Source organism: Mya arenaria, chromosome 8 (genome assembly GCF_026914265.1).
Source record: "Mya arenaria isolate MELC-2E11 chromosome 8, ASM2691426v1".
Taxonomy (NCBI): domain Eukaryota; kingdom Metazoa; phylum Mollusca; class Bivalvia; order Myida; family Myidae; genus Mya; species Mya arenaria.
In genome coordinates, this window is record NC_069129.1 from 15,351,213 (window position 1) to 15,371,718 (window position 20,506).

Here is a 20,506-nt window from a genome sequence, read left to right on the forward strand (position 1 = left end):
ACATTGATTTTCCCCTTGTGTGGCCAACGCCACAGTTACTTAAATTCAAAGGCTGCTTAATATCTCCCTTTATCAATGATGTTTTAACAATATAGTTTGGTATCATAGTATGGAGCAAGCTCATGTCGAGGTTAGAATAATGGTTTAAGGGACAAGGTCACTAATGATTATTTTATGAACGCAGTTTCCCCTCAATAACTTTCAAAATAACCAGTGTGTAGTGGGGGGGGGAGGACTTCTTGTTAAACAAAACCACGTGGAGAAGTACCACGAAATGTCTTTGTGGGCAATAAATGGTGCGATCTTGTGCATTAAAGGGGCAATTTTAACCAAATGCTGGTAACTAAATTCTTGTGACATTTTCTTTCCTTCCATAAATAAGTTTAGTCAGAAATGATACATATTGTCGAAAACCAAAATAATATTAAAATTACAAGCTCGTCAAGATATGAACATTGTATTTGGAATTCTTACTACCAAGGTCAAAGGCGCTGCTTGCATTTTCAAGGAAACTCAAAAGTTAAAGTTGTCACAATAGTCTGATTGCTCGAATATGAACTATTTGTGTTTGAAAATTTGATACACACAAGCTTAAATGAACATAAAACAAAGATGAGATAATTATTTATGTTTTTTATTCAAGTAATTAAAAACAATGTTACACTTTTTGTGTTGAATAACATAAAAACGTAAAAACAATTCTGTTGCAAAGTTAAGAAATTAATGTGAAAATCAGTAACGATTTTATGAAAAATGACAAGAAACAAATTCAAAGATGTTGATGAACAAATCCTGAAATCATTGTAAACGAAAAGTGTCAGTTTCGATTTTAGAGTCAGTGGTTCCATCAATTTTATTGCTTTTTTGTATCAAGCAATGTCAATATAAAATAATCTATTTTTCTTCTCAATACAATTGTTTATCCATTTGTACAAAAAAAATCTTTAATATTTTGAGTCCTCAGTCACCAGCCACTTGCCAACAAATTGCGACTTTAATAGGACGGATGATTGCCGATAGGAAAAGCGATGAGATTTTCCAAGGATATTATTTTTATATACAGTCTTGATCAGATAGTATGTCGAAACAATTTAATGTTCAGAACAACTATGTCCTTTTGGATCCCACTTCAGGATTGTGACCTGACACAGGCCAATACAATATGTACAGTTGAGAAAAAAAAAAAAAACACTATAATACAAACATTTCAGTGTATCATTGACCAGAGAAAAACTCCAAAAGACGAGAAAAAAGAAAAAAACGTTTTCAAATACCTATTCCTAAACCTGGCTAAAACATCTGCCTAAAAAAGAACATTTTTTGTTAGTTATCACAAAAACAATCACCGACATGATTTTCAAAGCTGTACTGTGTTTTAACAGATCATTGTACAAAATTACAATTCATTGCTGATGAAAGCCAAAGTTTTTTTAAAATTTATAATGTTAACAAAAGTGCAACACAGTTGAACGCAAGGCTCATCCGTTGTTTCAAGGCGAAAAGAGTTATAGGCATTGCTGTACATGTGGTTATTGTTTCTGGCAAAACTTGTTCAGGTTTCATTTGATAATCCTGAACGGTCAATAATATAATGTCAGGGCAATTTTGTAAGCACGCAAACTCAATACTTCAAAGCCATGAAAATAATCAAACGAGCACAAAAGATGTAAGCAGTAGGCATAAGTCTTAACTATGGTTAAATGCTTTTACAACCAAAGAAATTATGAATAGCACGATTACCCACTTCCTACTGCAAAGGTGGATGAAAACACGTGTCCAGCTGTTTGACACAGTTAGACAAGGAGCAAAACTCAACCTTTTTTACAATGGAACTAGCCACGCATGAGGCAATTGCCATTGTGAGCATGGTTATAAAAAATACTATAACATTTCATTGGCGGGAATAATGTCCCCTGCTTTAACCTTAAATCAGATCGATGGCCCATTTATGAAAACGTCTATGGTTGGAGCATTAGAGTAAATCAATACGAACCACCTTTACAATCACTTTCTGTCACGAAGAAGTTAGTGATAATGTCTGTTTGGCAATTTGTCGAATTGGCTATTGGTTTTTCCAACCAAATCTCGATCCACAATCACTTTCAGTCTCAGCTAGGTTGTGACGTCAGTGTGCTTGTCAAAGTCGTTCATGTTTTCAAATTGGGTTTTGGTAGGCAATGCTGTTAAAATCGTAGTCAGTGCGGTTATCAAAGTCATCCATGTTTTCGAGGCTGTCGCTTGTGTCCGTTTCCGTATCCTCGGGTTCGCGAACCTGAACCGTTGACTGCTTCATCCCTCGGAACATGGCTTTTTTCTTCTTTCCCTCTGTAATTGGAGAGACTTTTCATTAATTAGATGTATGTCTGGAGAGAAAAAAAATCTTACGTATTCCATCCATCAGCGTTGATTTTTATGTAAATTGACGAAACAAATTATATTTAGGGCTAAAATACTAATCGTACACCAGAGCGAAAATGCTTTCCGTATTTACTTTGATGAATGAGAATGTTCAAACCAATGGGAATTATTTAATTTTAATAAAACATTTATATGGCGTAATAAAACTAAAGCACTGGGAGAATCGCCTATATTTGTTTGTTGCTGTTTTTCCTGATGCACAAGTTGCAAAACTCGACATTAATTAGACCAAGAGTTATGTTTCTGGCAATATGTAAACCTTGCTTCATTTAAACATCCTTGAACAGTTTGTGATTCATTGTAAAGGTTCAAGTGTTTGAAAAACAATGCTGATGGTGACGATAACATGACTATCACAATACCTCAACTTAATTCCTTCTAAAATGGTTTTTGTCTTTGAAAACAGTTCAGCTAAAAATCAAACTAATTGTTGGTTCCATATATGTTCATATAACATACAATACTACAAGGGCAAAGCTGATTTGCATTAGCCAAAATAACAATAGATGGATTTCTTCCAAAGAAAAGGCTTTTGTTATATATGTAAGAAATATTAGAAAATAACAGCACACTAATGCAACTGAACAACAGTGTTTTACTTGAAAGAAGGAAGGGTCTCTGATCATCTTTCTCTTCTGAGTCGGAACTGTCCAGAATATGCTCGCAATCGGCCACCACATTCCCATGCTGAAGCGAATACAAATACATACATACATACATATTATTGTTTGCATTAGGGTGGTATCAGTTTTATTTCATGGAGAAGTAATTTGTTGATAGGAAGCTCAGCTAAATCTCAAATGAAATTGGTATCTCTATGAAACTAACCATTTACTAAACACATGTATGCAGGAGTAAAATAGTGGTTTAAACATTTGTTAATAAACTTTCATGGAAATATATGATTTTTCGACATTTGAGTCACTTGCACACACTTAAAGTTTATGTATAAATTCCTCTAAGCGTATGTTTTCAATATTAATTAATAGCAGATGATATTGAAACAATTCAAACTAATCCTAAATAATGTAATCACGGCACAAATCTGAGAAGCAACAATCTTTCAATTCAATCATAAGATTATTTCATCCAGTCAGATAAAACGCAAAATATATTTCAACCTATTAAGCATGATCATGTCACTCAAAATAAAGTTTTGTCTTAATGAACATTAGAATGAAATTAATGCTATCTTTAATGGTTTCCAGGTTACACCAAAACATAAGTTTGGCTTTGGGCTATAAACATCCGTTTTCAAATCTTCTTGAAAAAAAATCAAGCTTTAATTTATATAAATCCCTTAAAGCGTTGTGTTCCAAGGAAGGGGCATGGATTTCCAAAATAAATTCTACGAACCTTCACAGTGACAGCAGAAGTCATATTCAGTATTGACAAAAAAGCAAAAACTTCTTTCAAAAATGTTTAACCCTTGTATCACACTAACCTTGATCTTGTCATGAAGAGGTCGACTCCACATGCCCTTTTCCTGTTTCTTGAGTGACACAAGGACCTCCCGTTGTTTTACATGCCACGTACACTTTTCAACACACACTCGGTCATACAGCCGGTAGGTGAACCCGTAGTTGACACCCCTGGATAGGGCCCTGTCAGGGAAATGGAAGTGGAAACACTCTTAGTTACATAGTTGATAGTTAAAGCTGTAGTTGACGCCACTGGATGTGGCTTTGTCAGTGAAATAGAAGTTATATAGTCGGAAGGTAGAGATTTACAAGCAAAAAAGTTATAGAAACGACCTTAACACACCTGAATGAGATCGTATCCTCAGTGAAGGTGACAAGATCATGGGCTGCAGGGTTGACATCACAAACCTTTATCACCAACAGCATAACAAAGGAGTTCTGATTCCAGCGGACCTCTGGAGCAACCAAACTGAAAAACAAGTTGGTATCAATTTCATGCAACAAAACATTATTACATTTTAACATTTTTAACCTTATCCCATCCTCCAAAACTCTCTTCTTTTAAGTTATACACCCCTATTTACCAACACCCCTTGCTTATTATATCAAGCAGTTCAAGAATTTACTATAAAATTTAAGTCTTAATTGTTTGTGATTTTTAAGGTTACTTAATTAATAAAACCTAAAAATCAATAAAGATTAAAAGTAAAAACAAAATAAGTAGTTATTAAGAATATCAGGTAACTCTAAGTAATTTTGCGTTACATAAAAACTTTTTAAAGGTTAAAACTGAAAACAAAGTTGATAGTCATAAAGAATAGTGGAGCCTTTACCAGAAGTCAAACAAGAAAAGCAATACCTGTCTGACATGGGACCCATATGTTGCATTCCTGGTTTCAAGAGAAGCCCTCTGATCGGCTCAGAAGGGACCTTGAAGTCAAGGGAAGTCTTAAGGTCTTTACAAAGCTGTTTTGTTGCAGGAGGCATCTCTAGGTCTAAGATTCTGTAAAATACACACATATTCAAAGGCTTTTAAAGCTTAAAATGTTGATTTGTGACTGGTGGCAGATCCTCTGAAAAACAACAACACCAACAACAACATTTGAAATCAAGGTAAGGCTTCTTTATGGCTGGTGGTAACTCTTGGTATAAGAGCATTTGAAATATACTCTTTAAAGACATTAAAAGTCGATGGAAGTATGTGAGCCCCTAAATAGCTGCTTTGTGGCTGGTTGTAGCTCCATGTCTAAGATCATGTACAAAATACTCCCGTATTTGAAATGAAGGGAAGTATAAGAGCCGATACCAAACTGCTTGTAGCTTGTGGTAGATCATAGTCGGTCAACAAACATTTTAAGTCAATGGAAGTATGCCAACCCATACATAGGTGCTGTGTGATATAGGGCAGGCCTTCATCTGAGATCAGTGCAAACATGAGGGTTGCAATCATGTGGTGCTCTTTAAGGAGGTTCTTGCGTTAACACAAGGCGTACTACCCTTACCATATGGCAGTGATTAAGTGTGCCTTATGAGGAAGGCCATGTGTGTTTACATTATTTGTGTTACCCGTACCTCCTGAGAATACATCTAGTGATCATGTAGAGCTCAATGAGGAGGGTCTAGGAATCATGTCAGATGTGTTTACTTGACCTGTTGAGAGTTGTGACCATGTGATGCTCTATAAAGAATGTCTTGTATTTAAACCAGGTGTGTTACATTGATCTGTTGAGAATGGTGATTATGTGTTGCTCTAGGAGGGATGTCTTGTGTTCCCACTAGGTGTTGTATCTTGATCTGTTGAGACTTATTATATTGTGTTCTTTAAGGAATGTCTTGTGTTTACAGCATGTGTGTTATCCTTACCTGTTGAGAATGGTTATCATGTGGTGCTCTATGAGGAAGGTCTTGTGTTTCCGACGGTTTGAGGCAAAGTGGTCACATTGCTGTACACAAAACGCAATACACTGAAATTAAATTAATAAAATTTTATTTCAGTCTTTAATTCAATAAAGGTTTATGTTTCCTTAAAGCAAAATGTTTGTGCTGGTAGGATATTCCACAAGAGCACCTTGTAGTAAACGCCAAAGCGTGTCTGTTTTTTTCTTTTCCAGTCTAAGAAGGGCCATGACCAGAAAATCATTGAAGCCTAAGTTATGTGTCTTGCTATGTATGTGGGCATTGTCACCGAAAACATGCATAACAAGAATCTTTTGAATACCTAAAGCAGTTCTAAATTATGACCAAAGTTAATGATTTGCACATGTTAATCTCTTACTTCAGCCTAGTCTATGACCTTGACCTTTTTCTTTGAAAAACAGACAAGCTTAAAACCTTTGATTAAACCTGTGTTATTTCTGTTTTAAGATATTTTAATAGATACTTAGAATATTGGCATATATATGAAAAACATTCTAGTATTATGTGTTAAATAAAGGTGATGCATAATTACCAGATCATCATCATATATAGTCTGACATAATATCAAAGTTTGATAATTTAATCCTTAGGTTTCTCACAATAAACATTGCTACATGTATGGAACACCTACCTTAGGACAATCAGTTTTCTGGAGATTCTTAACAATGGCTTCCATTAATGATTCTTTCTTGAAATCATCATGACCACTATAATATTTTACAAAAATAAAGTTGTAAGTTGAAGTACAATTCTTCACAGTAGGCATATACATCAATATCAAGTCTCATTTACATATATCAAGTCTCATTTACATAACATTTGTTTTTCATTACACACAGTCTGCCTTATAAAATAAAAGGTTTAAATCTGTGTGATTATAGAGTTTCATAATAAAAAGCATCATTGTACTAAAACTTTAAAAAAGAAACTATTGTTTCATTAGTTGCCCATAAGTTTAATTAATTTCCTAAAGAAGAACAAGAATAGTTTGCTAACCTATCATGTTGACTAAGAGCTGCAATAAGAGACAGAACTCCTTCAGAAACCGAGTGATCTGTAGCCTTTGACAGGAACGAGACGATCTTTTGAACAAGGCCATGTCCTGGGTACATCAGGTACTTAAACAGTCTATGAATGTAAAATTTCATTATGTTCCAGTTAATTGAATCAACAAAAACTAAAACATCAACACTAACAGTAATTTGTGTATTTCAAGGCGGCACATGTACAAACGTTTCAAGCAAGAACTCCTGCAAAATATTTTCAATCATGTACTGACCAATAATTAAGCACGATTAAGTAAGCTTACACAAAACAGCAAGGATAGCATTGGATATGGAGCCCACCAACTGTTGTTAAAGAAAGGTGTTATTTAACTCTTTGAAAATATAATCATGTCTTAATCTAAAAGCAATGGACTTTACCCGTCTGATCCTGAGGTCAGAGAAGCAAACGCCTGGCACACAGCTCCCTGCACCTGCAAATATAAGGCTTCATATATTAGAACATTAGATGTGTGCATGTTGATGACATATAAAACAAACGGAAATATGAGACTTACAGCGATCTAGTTTAATTATTTTGCCATTTTGCTAGTGCCATTTTTTCAACAAGCAGAATGGTGGGTTCCTCTAGCAATTATTTAAAGGTTGTTTTACTTCCAGTAGTTTGACAAATCAATAATTTGATATATTGTTGCATTATGTACATTATCATTTGAATACAGCGACAAGCCTCTACACGCAGTCACGTTATTTTTTTTTATAAACTACCTTAAAGAAGTTTTTAAAGAGAAAAGGACAGTTTGAGCAAATACGCCAATTTACTTCACATTCGCAAAAATATTCGAGTGCCAGGAATTTCTGCTCGCATTTTTTTATATTCTACTTGCGTTTTGAAATTAGCAACCGTAAAATTCGATCCCCGACTTGTATGTAACAAGCGTGCACAAGTTGATATCAAATAAAGATGAAAATATGCGACTCACATGGTACAATAATGCAAAGGTTTGTGACAAATAATGAATATAGGAGACTAATAAAATTAACTAGACATTTTGAACCTCATACAATGTAATGAATGTTGTGCTTGTTGTGCCAAGTAAAGCCCGTAATTTTGATATAATATGTTATATGTTTGCTCCAGTATTTAACTCGTTGTACAGCAACCATATTCGGTGAAAACAATGTAAACCTCAAATGACAAGAGCAACTAATATCATAATGCTAGCTTTTTAAATTAAAAAAATCAATTCTACTACTTTTAACTAGTGTTTGGATTGAATGTATCTAAAACAGCTTCCCATATGGCACAAAACAAGACAATTGGTTGACCAATAATTAACAATTTTGTTTAAAGTTTTGATTGTTTATAGACCCTTGTTAGCACATCTAATGATAATGCTTCTATATTTTCAAACCTGCTGACACATGGTAGATTCCAGTAGTTCAAATAGAACATCAGTTGAGTCCTGACCTCTGAAGGCTTCCTGCAGTCTGAAGCAAAAAATAAACAAAAAATGTTATGTTAACACATGTATGCTGAAACAGATTAAACATATAGGCTGAAGTAGAAAAGGTTCACTGGCTTCCAACCTAGGTGACCCGGGTAAAAATCCCGTCCTGGTCACATTTGAATTTGGTATGTGGTCATAAAGCCCGACAGGTGGGTTTTTTCGGAACTCCGGTCACAGAGACGCAGAGAAATGAAATTCTGGAAACTTCTAGAGACCTATCATGCACAAAATTTCGAATTTTGTCCACAACCAACTTACATTGATAATTAGATATTTGCACATGAAAAAACTAAACCGACCCTTTCAATTTAATAAATATGATAATATATAACATCATTATAGGCAGAAAACACAATGTCGTGTAGAAAGGCGTGAAAAACATGAATTTGAAATAAGTATCACAGATGATACTTTTCACCTAAAAATTACACAAGTTCTAGGTTTCATATATTACCTGACTGAGATATTAGCAGCCTGGGTGATAAAGTCTGCAGCCTGGCGCTGGTAAATTGAAGAAGAATTCTGGAAACAAACAACAGCATAGTGATTAGTCATTGCATTTTTTAAAATCAAATTCTATACTTTTTCAAAAAATGAATTTGTACAATAGTATACATGTAGTTCTGTGGACACATCAAATTAATCTTTTCTTTACAGATTTTCAAGGGGAAAATGGGTGAATGAGCTAAAATTATAATTCCATTTCTATTTCAAAGATAAACGAAGTGGCAAAAGCGATTTTGATGAAATTAAAAAATGCATTCTGAAGTTGTATATACATATTACCATTACATTTGTAATGAATAACACATTTTGCTTTGATGTGTTCAAGTTTTGTGAGCATATTGTCATTATTTATACAGGTTTAGCATGAAATCAAATCAATTGTAATGAAACGAGTATCGAATACAATCGAAAATTCCTGATGTGTTCATTTTAACAAGGGATTGTATTTAACATATTTCACAAAACTTCAATAATCTGTCTCTATAGTGTAGTGGGTCCGGTCTTAACTACAATTATCGAGCATCCTGCTTCGATGCATTCTGTTTTTCAAACCTTTTTTGGTATGGTTCGTTATAAACAAATTTACTTTTTTTGTGAAGTATTATGATATTAATATATTTTAATAAAATCTTCAATATAACAGGTTATTGAATCTTAAGCTGGATAACAATTATTTAATATGCTTTTACATGGATAACATGCTAAGATAACTTACTTCATGTGGTGTGCATCATTTTGCAATTTTGATGTGCAATTATTTTCATGAAGTATATGTTTTTGTGCTATTTTTTAATAAACAGACAAAGGTTATAGAAATTTACTTACTGTTGCATAAAGCATGACAATAGCATATAAAGAATGTATTCCTAAATTATATTATGAACTTTCGATTATTGTCCGATAGAAAATTGAAATACTTGGTCCGATTAGATTTCGCTTTTCGATAGGAAATGGAGTCCGATTTTCAAACATTACAAATCGCCATAGCGGTAGCTTAACATGAAATTTGAAATTGAAAGTACATTTTCTCATGGTACTATTTTGCTGTAGAGTAAGGTGATAAACAAACAAAAATAATGAAACCTCACCATTTCTAGGCAAGAAGTTGAAAGTTGAACAATGTTCTCTTCCAAAAGGATGTCACACATTCTACAATAGAATGAAGATATTGATTGAACAGTCTAGAAACAATCTGACACTTATTTCTAAATAATTCCAGGAGACAAGATATATCTTTGGAAAAACTACAATGCACTTTCCAACAACTTAAAAAATTATATTGTACGCATTCATAAGTGCATGTTCTCCACTAACAGGCACAATAGCAAGTACGATTCATACGTTGTCTTATGTACTCTGTATGCAATCAACAATGGATTACCTGTCACCCGCTTTGACATAACACAGTAGACACTCAAAGATGGTTTTGTGGATTTCCGGCTGTGTTACCCTGCCCACCATCTTTACCAAGCTCACAAGTCCTTCTTTTGCAACTGACTCCTGAGTTGTGCTTAAACTGAAATACACATGATGTACATAGGTATTTATGAAAGATAATCTACCTCATTGTCTACTTTATTGATTGGATCAACTAACTCTGCAGCTGACTTGGAAACAATGTCACAAAATATGTATTTCATTTCATAAAGGTATGGCCAAGTCTTTGTAAAACAACGCCATTTCAAAATTGATGCTGCCAACAGGGCAACCAGATACATGTACCTCAAAATATTATCTTCAATAAAACAGATATGCAAAAGAACTGCCTATATAGGACGTTTTATTATTATCACTATATATGTTCACCAAAATTTCGCAAATTGGTTGCTGCACCCGACCTCTTGACTCGAAATCAATAACGGTCTTCTACTGATCATGACAAATGAATATATCCAGATTCAAATCTTTTTAACAAGCTATTCAACAAACTAACGTTAGAGATCAAACACAAACGTTTGACACCACAGACAAAGGCTGTTATCCAGACTTAACAGGTGAAACGAAAATTGGAGAACTTACCTTCCAAGACATTCTGAAAGGATGTTGTAAAGCTCTTCGGCAACTTTGGTAGCCTTACATAGGTCCTTAAACACACATTTATAGACATACATTAACAAAACTTACTACACTCATATACTTTTCTTACCTGCATCATATTGCATATAACTAATTACAGTCGCCAGATGTGATTTAAAATCTTTAAAAAGAAATACTAGCTTTCTTGGGATTCAACAAGTAATGTTTGGTAGAAGACATATAATAAAGTAAAAGCTATGAAAGTATATGCAGTACTTCAACTCTATTCTTGAAATCACCCTAAATAACCAGTTTTACCTTTTCCCAATACACAGCAGAACAGAGGCCAGGAATCTTGTTGAGTCTTGAAGGGAACACCCTCTTTCCCGGGGTGGACCGGGGTAACAAGGGCTGTAGACAAAAAAGAATGTAAACTTTAATAGGAAACAAGTGGTTGTGTGTATCACTCAAATTGTAAATTTGAACAAAAACATTGTTGAGCAATGTAAATTGACAATTTGGCACAAATTTACCTACAGTTCAGAATACATCCTATTTTTTCAGCCAATTAAATTGCATATAGACAATCATTAAGTACTAGCTAAATCATTAAGAATGTCAACTTAAGCGGGTGTTGAACGTTGTAATTAGTAATTGCAAAAAGGTTAGAAAAAAAGAGAAGTTTGCTTTAAAAGTTTCTCAAAATAGAGCAAATTTTTATTATATGTTCCAAGGATGAATACAAAGGCTTCCACAACCAGCTTTTAAAAACATGAGAAATTAAGCAATGATATTAACAAAAAAAGGTTGTTTCCTCTTAAAACATGCCTTCGCAATGTGATTATGTATTTGTACTTCTAATGGTGATTTTGTACCTTGGAGGTAAGCTTTCTTACCAAATTTTTGTACAACAAGACATATGCCTCTCACTAAATATTTTGTATTTTGTACAGCCTGGTGCTTGTTTGGCAAGCTGTCTCCACACAAGTTCCTGACCAAGATCCCTCTGTGTTGTTCTAAGCTCTACCACAAACTTCTGGCGTCCAGCGTATTTGGTCTCTTCTTTGGCCTGTACTACCGTGGCAACAAGCGGTCGAAGGTCCTTTTCATTCACAAAGTGTGACATGTCCCATAATGCATCTCCTGCCCAAATTTCCCAGGTGTCTTCTGTTGTATAAGTAGTAGTTGATTTATGAAATGTAAGCGAACCACTTCCATGAAAACTTCAAAAATACACTTGGAAATATGCGCTCACTAGGTACAGTTAAATGCAAGCTGTGTATGTATACATGTTTTAAGCATTCGTCCCCTTTTGTACATTTTAAGTTCAATAATTTTAAAAGGTATAAATAAAACAAGGAAAGTTTTTGCACAGTATGTTTCATTCAATAATCAAACAAAACACTTATCAAAATGTAAACAACTAATATGGGTTCAAATAGTTTGCAATACAAACTCGTTTTGAAACTCATTTGGGTGTAAAAAAATGCCAAAAATTGTGCAAAAGTTCATCCCAACAAATAAACTCAGAAAGAGGAATGTTTTCTATTGTCAAATGAAATGGACACATAATAAAAATACATATTTAACACATAACATACCTATTTTCTCTATGTTGGCCAGCTTGCATTCAATTTGCTGTAATGGGAGCTCAAAGAATTTGTCAACTGGAAATTCGCGCACCTTATCCCGTGGGACAAAGTCAAGGTCGCCGTAGTCAGGGAAAAATATCTCTACTGTGTCATCCTTCACTGTCTGTATATGGCCCCGGTACCATCTGATACAGAATGATAAAACGTGTAAGTTTTCTAACATATTTCAATAAAACTTTCATCAGTGACAATTGATATAGAAAAGACATGTTCTATTTTCTAATAATTTTCAGAAATTTTCCATATAACTGGCCTAATTGCAATCTGATATAGGTAAGAAGAAAATCATGTAGCTTTTCATGTGACGTTCATAATATTACCATATGAATGGCCACATTGCCATCTGATATAGGTAAGAAGAAACACATGTAGTTGTTCAAAGGACTTTCAGACTATTTCCACATAACTGGCCTTATTGCCATCTGATATAGGTAATAAGAAACAGATGTAGTTGTTCAAAGGACTTTCAGAATATTTCCACATAAATGGCCTTATTGCTATCTGATATAGGTAAGAAGAAAATCATGTAACTTTTCATGTGACTTTCACAATATTTCCATATAACTGCCATCATTGCCATCTGATATAGGTACGACATATGTAGTTCATCACATATGCCTTTCAGAACATATCTATTTAAATGGCCTCATTGCCATCTATTTAGGTAAGACATATGCAGTTCCTATTAATATGACTTTGAGAACATATGATTTGAATGGCCTCATTACCATCTGATATAGGTTCGACATATGTAGTTCATCACATATGCCTTTCAGAACATATCTATTTAAATGGCCTCATTGCCATCTATTTAGGTAAGACCTATGCAGTTCTTAATATGACTTTGAGAACATATGATTTGAATGGCCTTATTACCATCTGATATAGGTTAGACATATGCAGTTCATAATATGCCATTCAGAACATATCTATTTACTTGAAAATTTCCATATAACTAGCCTCATTGTCATCTGATATAGATAAGACAAAACATATGCAGATTCACATACGTCTTACATGCCTAATATAGTGATATATCTCTATATGCTTACAGTAGTGGCCTTTAATACTTACAATAGTGACCTACCTTTCCATGCTAAAATAGTGACCTACCTCTCCATCCTAACAATTATGACTACCTCTACATGCTTACAATAGAGGCCTACCTCTCCATGTTAACAACTGTGGCCTATCTCTCCATGATACTAACAATAGTGGCCTACCTGTCCATGCTTACAATAGTGACCTACCTCTCCATGCTTACAAAAGTGATCTACCTCCAAATGTTTTCAATTGTATTCTACCTGTTCATGCATACAATATTAGCCTACCAGTTTATGCTTGCAATCATGACAAACCCCTTAATGCTAACAAAAGTGACCTACCTCTCCAGGTGACAAAAGTGACCTACATCTCATGCTTATTAAAGTGGCCTAACTCTCCATGCTTACAATAGTGACCTACTTCTCCATGCTAACAATAGTGACCTACATCTCGATGCTTACAAGTTTGATCTACCTACCACTCCATGCTGACAAAAGTGACTTACTTCTTCATCCTAACAATAGTGACCTACCTCTCCATGCTTACAATAGTGACCTACCTCTCCATGCTTACAATAGTGACCTACCTCTCCATGCTAACAATAGAGACCTAATTCTTCATCCTAACAATAGTGACCTACCTCTCCATGCTAACAATAGTGACCTACCTCTCCATGCTTACAATAGTGACCTACCTCTCCATGCTAACAATAGTGACCTACCTCTCCATCCTAACAATAGTGATATACCTCTCCATGCTTACAATAGTGACCTACTTCTCCATGCTAACAATAGTGACCTAACTCTCCATGCTAACAATAGAGACCTAATTCTTCATCCTAACAATAGTGACCTACCTCTCCATGCTGACAATAGTGACCTACCTCTCCATGCTTACAATAGTGACCTACCTCTCCATGCTGACAATAGTGACCTACCTCTCCATGCTTACAATAGTGACCTACCTCTCCATGCTAACAATAGTGACCTACCTCTCCATTATTACAATAGTGACCTTCCTCTCCATGCTAACAATAGTGACCTACCTCTCCATGCTAACAATAGTGACCTACCTCTCCATGCTTACAATAGTGACCTACCTCTCCATGCTAACAATAGTGACCTAACTCTCCATGCTAACAATAAAGACATAATTCTTCATCCTAACAATAGTGACCTAACTCTCCATGCTTACAATAGTGACCTACCTCTCCATGCTTACAATAGTGACCTACCTCTCCATCCTAACAATTGTGATCTACCTCACCATGCCTACAATAGTGAACTACCTCACCATGCTTACAATGACCTACAGCTCCATGCTTACAATTGTGGCCTACCTATACAAGCTTACAATAGTGACCTACCTCTCCATCCTTACAATGATCTCTTCATGCTTACACTGGTGACCTTCCTCTTCATGCTTACACTGGTGACCTACCCCTTCATGCTTACAATGGTGACCTACCTCTCCTTCTTTACAATAGTGACATACCTCTTCATCCTTACAATAGTGGCCTACCACTCAAAGCTTACAATAGTGACCTACCTTTTCATGCTTACAATGATGCTTACAATGGTGATCTACCTCTCCATGCTGAAAATAGTGACCTACCACTCCATGCTTACAATGGTGGCCTACCTCTCCATGCTTACAATAGTGGCCCACCTCTCCATGTTGAAAATAGTGACCTACCACTCCATGCTTACAATAGTGACCTACCACTCCATGCTTACAATAGTGGCCTACCTCTCCATGCTTACAATAGTGGCCTACCTCTCCATGCTTACAATAGTGGCCTACCTCTCCATGCTTACAATGGTAACCTACCTCTCCATGCTTCCAATAATGACCTACCTCTCCATGCTTCCAATAATGACCTACCTCTCCATGCTTCCAATGGTAACCTACCTCTCCATGCTTACAATAGTGACATACCTCTAACTGCTTATAATGTTGGTGTACCTTTTCATGTTAACAATAGGGACTTACCTACTGGTAACAATCGTGACCTACCTCTCATCGAAGGAGGCATACTGGGCTAGACAGTATTTTCCAACTTGTGGTTCCTGTAGGACATCATCCTCCTCCTGTCTCTCAACATACGCCCCTATCTCGACCATAAGACTTTCCAGCCTGGAATACAATACAATGTCAAGAGCTGGGACTCATTTTTAATAAAATACACCAATGCGACAGCTCCGCATTGAAGACGGATGTTTTATTTAAAGATGCAATTTTTCAAACCTAAGATTTGAGCTAGTGACCTAGTTTTTTTAACAAAGAAGACCCATATTAATACTTATCACAGATATACAACACATATAAATAACCTGATCAGATTTCAACAGAAACTATTCAATTTGTGTATGGAAAAAATCACAAAAGGGCAAATTATAAAGATCCTGAAAATACAATAATTGACTTTGATGCTGACGTGTCAATAGTGTTTGTGCTAGGGTGAAAGCTTGCGTGCGTGTGTGTTTATATGTATGTAAACTTATTAAATGTAATGAAAATTGGATATTTTTTTGAATATCCTGCAGAGAAAAAACTGCATTTATTTCTTGAGATTTGTGATTAGTGACCTAGTTTTTGACCTGGCACACACACACAAACACACACACACACACACGTACACACACAAAGACAACAATGATAGTATGTGTTCAACTATATTTACAAACGTTCAAGACTACATGTACAGAAGTATTCTTACAAAGTTTAAGAACACTTGGATAAAAACAATTGAATTCATGACAGGTGAAAATATTTCCGAAGATTTTTGTGACCTTATTTTTGACGTGATTTGACCTATATTCACAAATGTTCATTACAGCATGTTAACAAGTAATTTGAGAAATTTACAACAATTGAACATGACTGTTGACTTTATGACATTGAATTAAAACGCAGAAATGTTAACACCCGCCCGCCCGCACAATCACCATACAAAAGCATTTCTCTTAATTTTAAACTTAAATTGGCATTTTTGATACATATTTCTATCAATGCATTATCAGCATCAAAGAGAAATCACATGTTATTGCAGGAATAAGGACACGACACAGATGTGCTTCACATTTACATTCAATGACTTTTACTTCAATGACTTTTACTTTTGAGTCTCAATGACTTGTTTTGTCTGCATTTATTTCATTAGTCAATGAAAAACAGTAATATAATAGTGGAGTTAAATAAGAAGAAATCCATTAATTGTGCTTACTCTTCCAATTTCTCATGTCTCTGTATATATAGATGATCTGGGGTGTGGACAGATGAGATCACTACCTTATGGGAGGGCCTGCAGGCTGGTAACACATCAGTCAACAGCTCCTGGCTCATCCTGTGTATGGAAAATGAGATCATCATCATCATCATCATCATCATCATCATCATCATAACCACCACCACCATAAAGTATCACCACCACAACCACCACCACCACCACCATCATCAGTATCACCACCACCAATACAGCCACAATCATCAGAAAGATCATCATTGTCACCACCACCACCACCATCATCATCATCATCATGTACACCAACACACTTAAATCTTTAAACAACCTGAAGTTTTGTAAGTGTACATTAAATGTGTTTAAAATTGAAAACCAGTTTTGGAAAATATATAGAATGTACAGTAAAATGAATTAGAAGCATATTATACTACACATTATACATATTGTATATATATATATAAAGTCAATTGCTTGATCAAAGCCACAGTTGATTGTCACTAGACATAATTATTACATGAACCAAACGTCCTATTGCATGGATCTATTTAAAGAATGATAAACCTGATATCACTGCTTATTTTCAAAACAGGAAGTTAGATCAGTGTTATATTCACCTCTAAATGGCTGAGAGAAAAATATCTTGAAGGGATTTTTTGTTAAGACAGGTAACAAGATACTTATGTTTAAATTCACTTAGGTGCATGTTATTTAATTAAAGTAAATATTATGAAGCAATTTTGTGTCAAATTGCCTTCGTAATATTTGTTATCTTTAAATTACATTTCTTAATGATTCTGTCCCATAAGCCATATGTACATATTGTCTCTTCTGTTTTTCAGATGTAAATCTTTAATTAATATGAAATATATGATATTTGGTATGAAAACAATTGTCATTTTATAAGGAATTCATTTATATTCTTTATAATGTAGAACCTTTAAATTATATGCAATATTTCATACATTTTATTTATTTCCTTTTACATCTGAAGGGTTTCATAAAGGTTCCTTATTCTTAAACGAACTGTTATGTCTTGTGGCTACATGTTGTCTATGATTTTAACACCTTTATTATTTTATGTTCTAGATAATCTTTAAGCAACAGGCTTTGCTAGACAAAAATTGATAAGCCTGAGTGAGACATTTCAAAGTTTCCTGTTATTTTTTAACCTTTTAAAACAACAATATGCTGGATATAAAAGCCTATAAGAGTCACTTTAATTCCGGACTTTGAATTGTATGGTGTTCCATTACATTAGTTTAGACATTGTGTTACAAAAATTATTTTATACTTTGTGTGTGTTACCAAAGTAAGGACATTGTGTTACAAATATATATTTTTAGGAACAGTTTAATAAGTGTGTTTAATAATTTGTGTTACAAATTTAAAATACTTCAACACTTATGCTACAAGAATTATTGATGACACTGTATAAATTATTTCTATGGGTGTTCCATAGAACTGTATACATGTGTTTATATTGTGGAGATAATTAAAAATTTAGAACATTCATTGTGAGTTGTGTCAGGAATTTTATCCACACATTCACGTCATAATATAAACACCAGACTTACTATGCAAATGACATGTTAAGGTTACTAAATGTAAAGCATTTTTAACATGTATGTATATTAAACTTCTAACATTTTTCTCTTGTAAAAATGTTGCTCCTAATATTGTTAACATATAATGTTTAATTTGAATTATAAGTTAAATCAACCAAATAATAATAATAATAATAATAATAATAATAATAATGATTGTGTTTTATCAATATTATTATATATTTACATTCTCCCAGTTCTTTGTGTAGATTACACTTGATTTTCATATTGTACAACACACAAAGAGTTACGACGTCATTGTTTATTTCAATATTGCACTCCGATTGGATAAGCATGACATCATTTAACCAATGATATATGACGTTACAAAAATCAGGTTTTCTTTAATACAAACATATGTTGTCAGTTACACTTTTTAAAGAACAAATACTCAGAGCATACGGCTTATTTCTAGTGGCAATGAAAATATTTTGTACATGTAAAAATAAGTATTGATCACATTTATTCTTCTTATGCTGTATAAACGCAGTAATGCAAGCGAGCAAATGACCAAAAAGCGCTGGTGCGTTCATACAGCATAAACTCAAGAAAAAATGCGATCAATCATTAATTAATAATAATAGTTAATGTATTTATTGAAACACATTAAACATGGCAGTTTGAGCCAACAGGGTTTGACTCTACTTGACTTTTGAACACATACATGCAATGAAATGTAAACATACACATACTAAAAAGTTAATGTATGTTAATATTAAAAGAAGCACACATCAATAATTATATAAAACAATATAAGTTTATTATACATTTTGGTTTTTAAGATGGAGCAACAAGCGGAACAATTGCTGTCTCTACGTTTGTCCCGTGTTTTGGAGGACATCGGGGTGAACAGGTACATGATCGCCAGGAGGAGGAGGACGTTTCTGATGATGGAGACAAACATGAAAATCAAAAATACATTAAGCAATGCTAAATTGTTAAGCAGCGCTAAATGTTATCATTTTGGCAGCCAGAGTGAAGGAACTACAACCTTTGGCATGCAATCAGACTTAGATACATTGTTATGCTCTGATTTCCCTGTCATATTGGACTGGGATGAGTGGCAGCAGGGAAAGCCTCAACTCCTTGTTGTCAAGACAGACCAGTTCCCACCCCAGCACTGTTGGCTGCAATGGCTGAGACCTGACATTCCATTACCAGAGACACAGGTCATACTTCCCAGTGAGGTGATAGACAATGAAGGCAGAGTGCTGCATACAAACTATCAGGTGGAATTACATGAGACTATCAGACAACTTAGCTCAAAAGGCGAAGTAGTGCAACATGGGCCATCTAGAAGCTGGAATGAAAATGATTTTGTAATTGCCCATCATTGTTGCAGTCTCCCAAACGATTGTCAGTTCCTGTTCCACAGACCCCGGCCTGGACACTGGCCCAGAGCTGACACACTTGCCAGGGCCAGACAAGTTGGAGTGTTTCTGGTGCCACAGGGATATTCCGAGTGTCCTTCAAGACCAACCAGATGTGGCTCTACTGCACTTCATGTCACCCCAAATAACCTATACTATCCACAGTCAAGATGGGAATGGAGGTTTTCTACATCAATGATGGAAAGATTACTGATGTTTGACATGAACACTGTGCAGTACAAGACATATGTATTCATTAAAATATTGAGAAAAACTTTCTTAAAGCCTGTTGTTGAAGACCGTCTCAGTACATTTCACATGAAGACTGCAATGCTGTTCACAATAGAGACCTATCCACCAGAGATATGGAGAGAAGAAAACCTTGTACAGTGTGTGATCTACTGTCTGACCACACTTCGCAGGTGGCTTAAGTTGAAACACTGCCCACACTACACTATAGCTAGAGTGAATCTTTTAACAGGGAAACTATTCAAACATGAACTCCCAAGATTGTCTGAAGAGCTTTCCTCCTTAATGGAATCCAATATGCCCTACATTCCACAGATAGACATGGATTTACTTGGAGACAAGATGCTGGCTATAAGCAGAAGCCTTGTTCCTGGAAGTAACGAAAGGAAGAAAAACAATCAACGGATCCTATTTAATCTGAATGGAGCCTACAAAGAAACAAGAGTAATATGGCATACACCTGTCATAACTTACTTTTCTATGTACACTTGGGATGAGATCAATGCACTCATTATACAACATCTTCACACTTTACAACAAATATCCCAA

The 20,506-nt window shown here is 34.8% G+C and overlaps 1 protein-coding gene across 1 annotated transcript; it reads right to left on the reverse strand.

The window, feature by feature from the left end:
- Positions 1-618: 618 nt before the first annotated feature.
- Positions 619-19,237, reverse strand: LOC128242716 (uncharacterized). Its single transcript, XM_052959976.1, has 16 exons — positions 19,106-19,237; positions 16,717-16,836; positions 15,507-15,626; positions 10,160-10,294; positions 9,867-9,927; positions 8,726-8,793; positions 8,176-8,251; positions 7,181-7,233; positions 6,753-6,884; positions 6,388-6,463; positions 5,703-5,803; positions 4,699-4,842; positions 4,183-4,308; positions 3,863-4,022; positions 3,018-3,105; positions 619-2,325 (listed from the first exon to the last, which is right to left on the reverse strand). The coding sequence occupies exons 1-16, from the start codon at positions 19,195-19,197 to the stop codon at positions 2,156-2,158; spliced, it is 1,722 nt and encodes a 573-aa protein (XP_052815936.1). The 5' UTR covers positions 19,198-19,237; the 3' UTR covers positions 619-2,155.
- Positions 19,238-20,506: the final 1,269 nt, after the last annotated feature.